The sequence below is a fragment of the Xenopus tropicalis genome, chromosome 3 (genome assembly GCF_000004195.4).
Source record: "Xenopus tropicalis strain Nigerian chromosome 3, UCB_Xtro_10.0, whole genome shotgun sequence".
Classification (NCBI taxonomy): domain Eukaryota; kingdom Metazoa; phylum Chordata; class Amphibia; order Anura; family Pipidae; genus Xenopus; species Xenopus tropicalis.
This window is the reverse complement of record NC_030679.2, coordinates 131,211,573-131,221,601: the sequence shown is the minus strand read 5'-3', so window position 1 is coordinate 131,221,601 and position 10,029 is coordinate 131,211,573. Positions and strand designations below refer to the sequence as shown.

Sequence of the window (10,029 nt, the reverse complement as noted above, 5' to 3'; positions counted from 1 at the left end):
CGCTTTGTGGGCAATGGGCCATAGGGTGTAGGTAAGTGCCGCTCTATGTGCAATGGGCTGTAGGGAGTACGTAAGTGCCGCTCTATGGGCAATGGGCTGTAGGGAGTAGATATGTGCCGCTTTGTGGGCAATGGGCCATAGGGTGTAGGTAAGTGCCGCTCTATGGGCAATGGGCTGTAGGGAGTATGTAAGTGCCGCTCTATGGGCAATGGGCTGTAGGGAGTAGATATGTGCCGCTTTGTGGGCAATGGGCCATAGGGTGTAGGTAAGTGCCGCTCTATGTGCAATGGGCTGTAGGGAGTACGTAAGTGCAGCTCTATGTGCAATGGGCCATAGGGAGTAGGTGAGTGCCGCTCAATGGGCCGTAGGGAGTAGGTGAGTCCCGCTCAATGGGCCGTAGGGAGTAGGTGAGTGCCGCTCAATGGGCCGTAGGGAGTAGGTGAGTGCCGCTCAATGGGCCGTAGGGAGTAGGTGAGTGCCGCTCAATGGGCCGTAGGGAGTAGGTGAGTGCCGCTCAATGGGCCGTAGGGAGTAGGTGAGTGCCGCTCAATGGGCCGTAGGGAGTAGGTGAGTGCCACTCAATGGGCCGTAGGGAGTAGGTGAGTGCCACTTTATGGGCAAGGGCCAATACTGTATCATGTGTGAGATTTAGTCTGGCAGAACATAAATATACATTTACCAATATGCAGATTATGCTCCTTTAAATAGATGATTTTGTGGGGCAGGAAGACGGAGCTTTATAAATGTCACATATTGTACACCAGAGTTTCTTGGTTAGAGCAGATGCAGTCGCATGATCTGTCCTTACCCATTCTGTCCTCATATACTAACATCTGTCCTCTATACTAATAACTATAGGAAGTTTGCACACACGTGGGTATACGTAGAGAGGATGCAGGACATACAGTACAACGGCACTGACTGATAAGCAGTTTTAATATATTTTATGACAAAAGTGTCTTATCCCTAAAATTTAGAGAATTCTAAAACAGGAGACAGGACATTTCCAAACCAAGTTTTATTATATAGCACATTTAGCAACATTTCATTTAATAAAAGGGTTTGTACTGTAAAAAATGTGTAATATTTCTAAATGCTACATATGGTGTATGAGGCGCGCACCTTCCTGCCCAGCGCTGCTCCGCGTATATATGTGTGTGTGGGGGGGGGCAGTTGCACACGTTATGCCAGTGACACCGGCTGGGGAAGCACTTTCCCTTCATATACAAGCCTGAGTCCTGTGCAGAACCAACCTTTGAAACCCAGACCAGCAACCAGCATTTTTTACCTGCAAACTAACCCACAACTGCCTTATCCGCAATCCAATCCATGACCCACTGATCACCATTAAACAGGAAGTGCTGTTGCTGCAAACTGGAAGTGACATAATCAGAGCTGGCAGAGCTAGAAAAAAAGCACAGTTCAAAAAATGTTTACAAGTGGATAATATACAGTAAGAAATCTAAATTAGACCCACAACCCGACCTGCAGCTGTAAATCCTACCCACAATCTGCAGGCATATATAGAAATATTCTAGGAATGGCTAAGCAGCTATTTAGCTGTAACAAGACTAGAGCCAGCCTCAATAGTCTAACATGGAAGTCAGGCTAAGAGAGACTGAATGAAATGTCTGACAGCAGAGCCGATCTTCACAGTGTCACACCACCGGCTTCTGGAATCTCAGCTGTCTGACAGCAGCATTGTATGGCTGGGCTTTAGCAAAATAGTAGGAACAATGTATATGGCTGGAGCTACAGAGTGCAGCATGTGTCTTGTGTATTCCTCTATTTGTGCCCTAGCAACGGGGCTGAGCAGAGCTTATATAGTATATACATACTTAACATTATGCACTTATAAAATGATTATACAGCCAGCTGATCCCGATCACTACAGGAAAGCAGCAAGCTGGACCCAGGGAGTGACTGTGATCCTGGCTCAGTGTGATAGGAGTTCCCCTTAACTCTGGCGCCAGGAATGGAATTAATGTCAGCTGCATCTGCTGACCGTTTTATTGTTTTCTATAACAACTTCAAGCATACCTCGAGCGAGGCCTGGCACACACACACACCTCTGGCACAGTTGAGCTTTATGGCTTACACTGGAATGTAATGGTCTTGGCCTGTTCTATTTGGGCTAGGGCCACTCAAAACCAAACATATGGTTACAGTTCTCATTTCCATGCTTCCAACTTTTTGGCTCACTTTGGGGAAGGCTCTTTCCTGTTTCAGCACATTAACACCCCTATGCACAGAGCCAGGCCCTAACAGAATAGCTTTGCAAAGATGGGAGCGGAAGAACTTGACTGTCCTACACAGAGCCCTGACCTCAACCCAACTGAATATCTGTGGGATGAACTGGAACCCTGACTGCAAGCCCAGCATGGTCCCCAACCTCACTAATGTTCCTGTGGCTAAATGGCAGCAAATCCCCAGTGTTCCAACATCTAGTGGGAACCTTCCCAGAAGCCAAGGGGCTGATATGGAGTTTTTCTTCCTTTTCTGCTATATTAATTCCCTTGGTTTGGGAACAGGATGTTGGACAGGCAGTGTCTGAATCCTTTGGCTATAAAGCGTCCACTCCATCTATCTGCTGGGGTTGGTATAGAACAACTAGAGAGTGCTGCTATAATATATATCATATTAAGCAGGTACGAGGTATTTGGCTATTTTTTTTAAACGTAAGAACCTTTCCTTAAATGAGGTAAACTAAGCTTATGGCCCCTTCTACCTATGCACTTACACAGCAGCGTGTTTTAAGAATGCACACACTGTAGTGCCTATGGCACGGGGCAGCCCCGCTTCCTGCACTTCATACAGAACTGTATCTGGCTCAGAAACCAGGATACATACTAGCACGATATAAACATGGAAGCCTCAGAGGCCTGTGTGTGTTTAGAACATGATACAACCGTGCCACTGAACTGCTGGACCCTTTAACTCCTGTAGTCTCTGTGGAATGAAAATAAAGATGTCAGCGGTATAAAATGCTCTATTCTGTGGAATGTAACCTAATCAATACTAAAACCTTTTAAAAAAAAAAAATGAAAATACTGAAGGAATTAATCCCATTCTGTCTGCAATTCAAAGCACCCTCATTGGGCAGTGTCTTCAGTTCTGGGTGAGAATGCCAAGCAGCCTGTGGGCATTGTACAGACAGCGGATATAGAAAGTCAGAGTCTCTCCTTCACACACACCTTCCCTTTTTCACAGCACTGGGCACCTACAGGTGCACACCCTGACCAAGAAGTCTGCAGCTCCATCTACTGTGTGGGAATATCCACTGGGTGCAACAAGGAGCTGCTGAGGTAGCAATCTAAATCTATGGGTAGTTCTTGCTAGCCGGCTGCCGGGGGTTAAACGTCCAGGCTGTATCCGGGCGTGCTGAGCTTCCTCTCCTGTGCCACCGATATGCGCCCCTTGTTCCTGTAAGGTTGGTGACAGTCCCGGTCTGCTAAGGGAGGGTAATACTGTCTGTAGCAAAGGTAGGCAAAGAACAGTCCTATGAAGGCTCCAACCACCACATCTGATATCAGAGGAAAAAAAAAAAAAAAAAGGTTAATTAGTGTTGGGCAACTGGAATCAAATCATCAGAACACAGGCACTGCTGTCACTCTCCTCACCCTCACTGGTGTCTTAAATAGACTTAAATTTGACACCCCCTTCACTGCAAATATTAAAACCTTAAAGAAGTGGAAGCTCTCTCACATACATGTATGTATGTATGTATATCTTTATTTATAAAGCGCTACTTTATTTATGCAGCGCTGTACAGTAGAATAGATTCATACAAACAGGGGGTTAATAAGATAATAGATAAATACAAAGTATCACAATAAATACAGATTAATACAGCTGCAATAAGTTAAAAGTAGAGGACACAAGAGGAAGGAGGTCCCTGCCCCATAGAGCTTACAATCTATATGGGAGGGTAACTAACAGACACAAATAGGCAAATATAAGTGCTGTAGGTCACAGTGGGTGACACTACAATATAAGTGCCAGTTCCCAGATTAGGTGCTGGGCGAGTGCTCCAAAAGGTAGTCTTTAACCTTAGTTTTAAAAAGACTGGGGGAGGATTCTCTCCGGATGAAATCAGGGAGGGCATTCCCAATGTAAGGGGCAGCAAGGCAGAAAGGTTGAAGGCGGGAAACCGCAGTAGTAGTGTGGGGCGCAACCAAACGGTTGCTCTGCGAGGAACGAAGGAGTCGGCCGGGAACATACGGAGACACAAGGGACGAGATGTAGTGAGGAGCAGAGGAATGGAGGGCTTTGAAGGTTAAGAGAAGGAGTTTGTAAGATATTCTTTGTTTAATAGGAAGCCACGATAAGGCCTTTAGCAGGGGAAGGGCCTGAACTCTCCTGGATGAGAGGAGGAGAATTCTGGCAGCAGTGTTTAATATAGACTGTAGGGGGGAAAGATGGGAATTAGGGAGGCCGGTTAGCAGCAGGTTGCAGTAGTCCAGTCGTGACAGGATGAGAGCATGCATGAGCAGCTTAGCTGTTGCACATATACACTATATATGCACATATACCCTATTACAATCACAGTGATTTAGCCTTTCCTTCTCCTTTAAAGCAGACTAATTACCCCCATCTGCATCAAGCTGCCTGTAGAAGCATAGACAGAGCGCTAGCTCACCTTGCCAATGGTGCTTGTAGTCACAGGTCCTGGACAGAGCAATGGCAATAGCACAAAGCAGCGGGATCAGGGAGGTGCACAGTCTCCATGAATGGCCACGGCCGTATGAAGAGAAACATCGGAGCTTGCCAGCAAGGTACAGGGCTGTAAACCCCAACCCTGCAAAGGCAACTGAATGAGACAAAAATGAGAAAAGGCATGTTACAGTCTAAGCAGCATGGAAAGGAGAAATAATGGCAGAGAATGGAATATATGGTGGCAAGAGGAATGCTGGAAATAAACTCACAAGAAGCATGGCCGCTGGGGAAACTCTTCCTTCCCTCTATGACCAGCTCCGGATCACCGGTGCAATGAAACTCTGGAGATTCGCGGCCATCTGGGAAGCAACGGGACAGGAAGTCTGGGCGAGGTCTAGAGCGAATTTGTTAGGAACAGAAGAAACCAAACTGAGATGGATCCCTCCCCATAAATCAAGCCCAATAGCACCCCCTTTAGGGCTCTGCTAGACAAGTTATTCTCCTAATGCCATCCCCCCCCCCCCCCCTGTGCCAGGCATCTGCTAAAATCCCTTCATCTGCCAAAACAGGGGAGGAACACAGAACCTGCATGGGGGTGGGCAGATTGGACAAAGCTGTATTAGCACAAATATGATCCCACAACATTATCACAACAGCAATATTATTGCTTATTTATTACTGACACAACTGGATGGTCTGCTGCTGAGACCTGCCTGTACTAGTACAATACCAACGAACTGCCATAGATAGGACTGCCCACAATCAGAAGCTAAATGATATAAAACAGAGGTTTTCGGTCTTCCCGGAGGGAATGGAGATCCAGTAAATGGCCACAAGATGTCTCACTATGCTTGATACTTCCCTATGCCCAATTCCTCATCCTGCATGTCATATTGAGTCTTGCATAGTGAGACATCTTGTAGCCATTTACTGGAACTGCAACCTTTGTTTTGTGTTGGAATTGCTTAAAGAGATGCGGTCATGATTTTTATGGTATGCGTTTTATTTCTAAATGACACTGTTTGCATAGCAAATAATTCACTTTACCATTTAAAATTTTATTCTTGAACCAACAAATTTAGCTGTAATATTGGTGTGTAGGCGCCATCTCAGTGCATTGTGCCTGAGTCTGAGCTTTCAGAAGGAGCCAGCGCTACACATTAGAACTGCTTTCAGCTAACCTATTGTTTCTCCTACTCCCATGTAACTGGAGGAGTCCCAAGCTGGACTTGGATTTCTTAGTATTGATAATGATACCTACTGGGAGCTGCTATCTTGCTCCCTTCCCATTGTTCTGTTGATCGGCTGCTGGTAAAGTTTAGCAGCACAGCAGTAAAGTGTGACTGAAGTTTATCAGAGCACAGGTCACATGACTGTGGCACCCTGGGAAATTAATAATATGGCTAGCCCCATGCGAAATTTCAAGATTAAATATAAAAAAAATCTTACAATGCAGGATTCTGCTGAAGAAGCTCTATTAACTGATGCATCTTGAAAAAAAGCTGCTTTCCCATGACAGTATTCTTTTAAGCAAACTAAATTAACATGGTTTATACAAGTGATATTGGCATAGTTACTATGGTTCTTGTCTTCATCCCCCCAAACCTGTGCTGCCACCCCAGCCTCTCATATTAATTTGTAAACACTGAGCACTACAATAACTTCTCACGTTTCTGGTTTTTATCTTTCTATATAGTATGTAGATTTAGTACGGATAGTTTAATGGTCTTGTTTCCACCTACCTGCCAACGATAAGTTTCACTGTATTGGTGAAGATTCCATTCAGGGCAAGAGAGAGACTTGCAGCTACAGAGAGAAAGGGGAGAAAGCCGTATTATAGGGTATAAGTAGTCTGCCTTCTAGCAAAGTCTATGGCACAGTTATGTAGGAGTCAGAGGTGCTGTACATTGGGGAGACAGCTGCCAGGCCATAAGCAGTAAGCTACAGAGGGTGTATTTGTCCAGACTGACCTGATGTGCAGCACTCTGGCCCATGTATTGGACCAAAGCACCCACCGTCCTGATGGATATATGAAGAAGCCCAATCAGGTATCAATCAGGCCAGAGAGAAGATCCCATTAGTCAAGGACCACGTTGGCCCAGTATGCAAAATCACTAGCTCACATGTGTAGCCCGAGGGAGGGGCCAAGCATTACAATCAGCCCATCATCTGGGAGGTTAAATAAAGAACTGGCCAAACAAGCAAATATTTCAAGTATATGGCCATCTAAAGCCAGTGTTATATATGTGTATACAATGTATGTGTGTCGTGTATGGCTGCCTTTAGTCATGTAACATGAGAGTAAAGAGACAGATAGCATAAACAATTACCAAGGCCAGCTTCTCGTGCGTCTGTGTTATCTGCTTTCCAGAAAACCCGTGCCAGAACCACCACCAACAGAGGTGTTAGGAAGGAGATGAGCTGGGGGTAAGAGACAAAAGCAATACATGAGCCCGAGTGTTAAACCAGTGAGTAGAGCCACCAGTACTTGTCCGACTGCTACTGCTCCCTACTCACTCCCCCCGAGTGGGTTATCCCTTTCACAGCATTATAATGTTCTTCAGTATCAGGCAGCACAGCCAATTAGTCTGTAGGAAAACAGCCACGTGTGCAATGAGCTGTAACCCTGTAAAGCCAGTGCACCCCCAGGCAAGATAATTAAGACGATTAATGCTAGCACAAAGCTGACAAATCTAGCCTCTAGCGTGGCTCTAGAACTGTTCCCGTAGCACAAGGCGCCATTAATATACCCATATGGAACAGACATGCACAAGCATCTAAACGCAGATGCTTAAATTGTTCACCTTTAAAAGATCTTTTAGTATGATGTAGACATTTGTATTCGTTCAGCAGCTATCTGGTTGCTAGGGTCCGGTTTGCCCTAGCAACCGGACAGTGGCTAGAATGAGAGACAGTGAGATAAATAGGAGAGGGATGGGATAGAAAGAAAAGTAATAAAAAGTAACACTAACAATAATATTGTAGCCTCGCAAAGCAATAGTATTATGGCTGCCGGGGTCAGCGACCCCTATTTGGAAGCTGGAAAGAGGCAGAAGTAGACAGAAAAAAAAAAGAAGTCTAATTGAAAAGTTACTAAGGAGGACTTACTTTATTATTCCAAAAGTTCAAACTTAAAAGCGAACAACCCCTTTAAAAATATGAATGCAGGGAGAATCTATGCACACAATCAGCCCATGATAGATCCCATGTAACTGCCCGGGCACTGTCTAGCTGCTCTACATTCTATTAGGGCGACCAAATCACTTGAAAATTTAGGGACACTGCTAGAAAATCCAGCCAGCAGGGCTGAACTGACTGCAGTGTATTTATTGCCCTGCAACATGTATTTATTAGACATGTCATTCAATGTAAGTGATTTTGTCACCTTAGCTACTGGTTCCTGCTGCGGAATTATTACTTTCCTTTCCAACATATGGCTTTCTCTTCTCCCCTCCCATGTTCTTACAGTCTCCAGACTTCAGGATTAGTTATGGGCCACTTTCCAATCTGACTTCAGACCCCCGTGGAGTCAGAGCCTTTACAAACAAGTCCTGGGGGGGCTTTATGCAGGGTGCCCTACACGCCATGGCTGGCTGAATGGGAAGTACATCAAGACAAAGGCAAAGTCAATACTTACAAACATGCTGTTGGTTGGGACACGGTCAGATACCACGTATGGGTTCCTGTAAAGCCACATCTCCTCCGGCTGGATTAGTCGCTCAAACGGATGCATTGTTTCAGAGATCCTGGCCAGGAAAGGAAAGGTCAGCCCCGCTTGGAAAAGGTAAATGGGGCTGGAAAAAGGGTGGGGACTGGGCAGGGAAATAGGCAGAGCAGAGGTGGGCCTGTGAATATTAATGCTGACTGGTAAAAGAGAAGGTGAGGAAAGACAGGGATTGATAGAGTAATAGGGGTGCCAACCCTAGCTGGTGATTTATTGGCTAGGCCAGTTTAATACTGGCCAGGTTGCAACTCTACATGTACGGAGCCTATGGCTCCCTAATGGTTTATGGTGGGTTTCCATGAGTTTTCTAGGGAATAGGCAACCCAATTAAATGGGGTTCACTTTAATCCAATTATTTTGGGTCAGGAAGCAGAGCCCCCCCTAAGAAACCTGCCTATAGCACGGGCACTCTCAGTATGGGAGGAGCCAATTACCACTCACAGGAATATTCCCAATAGCAAGAGACGAATAATGAATTCAGCCACAAATCCTTCCAGGATCCGCTTGTCCATATTGGTCCGAAGCACCGGGCCTGGAAATTGACACAAGGCAAAACAGAGGCTGGGGTTAATCACGTGAACTGGAACATTCTATATGGAAGAAACCTATTCTAGATCAGAGACAGACAGGTGTCAGTGCCCCTGCTGCAGTGGATTCTCCTACTGACTAGCCCCCTGCAACAAGCATTAGAATAAGCTAATGGCACAATAGGATTTTATCCACCACCATAATTCATCTTTACTAGGGGCCCCTACATGGGCAATGGGCCTGCAAACAATGATAATAGGGACCAAAATAAAAAAAAATGCTATACACACCCCTGATCCACCCTGGACATGCCCCTTTGTGCCTGTCTGCCAGAGCCCCCCCCCCCCCCCCCCAGCTGCCCCCCGAAGGTAAGTGTCAGCATACAATTCACAGGGCTGGGGTCAAACACAGGTTCCATCTGCTTTAAACAGAAAAATCTTTTGGTTCTGCTATTTTTATGGAACAGTGCCATGGAAAGTATGTTTCTTTCCCATTAGATCCCACATCCCTTTGGAGTAGGAACTCTTACTTATCTGTAAGCCAGAGACACAGAAGGAAAAGGAAGGAGCTGGTTTATAGAGGATGTAGTTCCAGGGGGAGGCAATAAGGGTTAAAGCATGCCAGTTATCTATTAGTAATAGATTCCTGCAAGTTAAGCTAGGAATACAGAGTATACAGGATGTCTATGTCCTATACCAGGATGTACATGTACTTACAGGACACATGGGTTCTGACAAGTATTTCAAGCCATAATAACACTGGGCAAGTACAAGGCAATGCTCCAAAGCAGTTTCCAGAACTACAACTCCCAGCATGCACTTATATCTTTACAGCAGCCAATGGCAAATACCTGTTTGCGAGGGAGAAGGTGCTCATTGGATAAGATTAACCCCGAGCATAGAGCCAATGACACGTATAATGTAACCTACACACAGCTACACTGGCACTAACATTAGTACAGAGAGAGAATAAATTCTACTCCCCATCCCATATATTACTAGCTCCCACACCCAACCCTGTATAAAGCACAGTCCTGACTTACAAGCAGCCCCTCTCTCCTGCGCATACGTGGCGCTCCTGCTGCGCTCTGAGCTGTCTGCTGTCTCCCTCTCCTTACATAG

General features: G+C 45.6%; 1 protein-coding gene across 1 annotated transcript; it reads right to left on the bottom strand.

Annotated features, from left to right (window-relative positions):
- Positions 1–1,003: 1,003 nt before the first annotated feature.
- Positions 1,004–10,029, bottom strand: plpp5 (phospholipid phosphatase 5). The gene is made up of 8 exons (NM_001128006.2): positions 9,951–10,029; positions 8,822–8,912; positions 8,294–8,402; positions 6,987–7,077; positions 6,399–6,462; positions 4,926–5,050; positions 4,640–4,810; positions 1,004–3,523 (listed from the first exon to the last, which is right to left on the bottom strand). The coding sequence occupies exons 2-8, from the start codon at positions 8,890–8,892 to the stop codon at positions 3,354–3,356; spliced, it is 801 nt and encodes a 266-aa protein (NP_001121478.1). The 5' UTR covers positions 8,893–8,912; positions 9,951–10,029; the 3' UTR covers positions 1,004–3,353.

What these genes read in the sequence shown, in the direction of transcription:
- plpp5 (NM_001128006.2), bottom strand. Translation starts at nt 8,892, where the DNA reads ATGGACAAGCGGATCCTGGAAGGATTTGTGGCTGAATTCATTATTCGT. An exon ending in GTGAAACTTATCGTTGGCAG is followed by an intron (nt 5,051 to 6,398) that starts GTAGGTGGAAAC and finishes AATTCGCTCTAG; the next exon opens with ACCTCGCCCAGACTTCCTGT. An exon ending in CCCCAGCGGCCATGCTTCTT is followed by an intron (nt 4,811 to 4,925) that starts GTGAGTTTATTT and finishes TGTCTCATTCAG; the next exon opens with TTGCCTTTGCAGGGTTGGGG.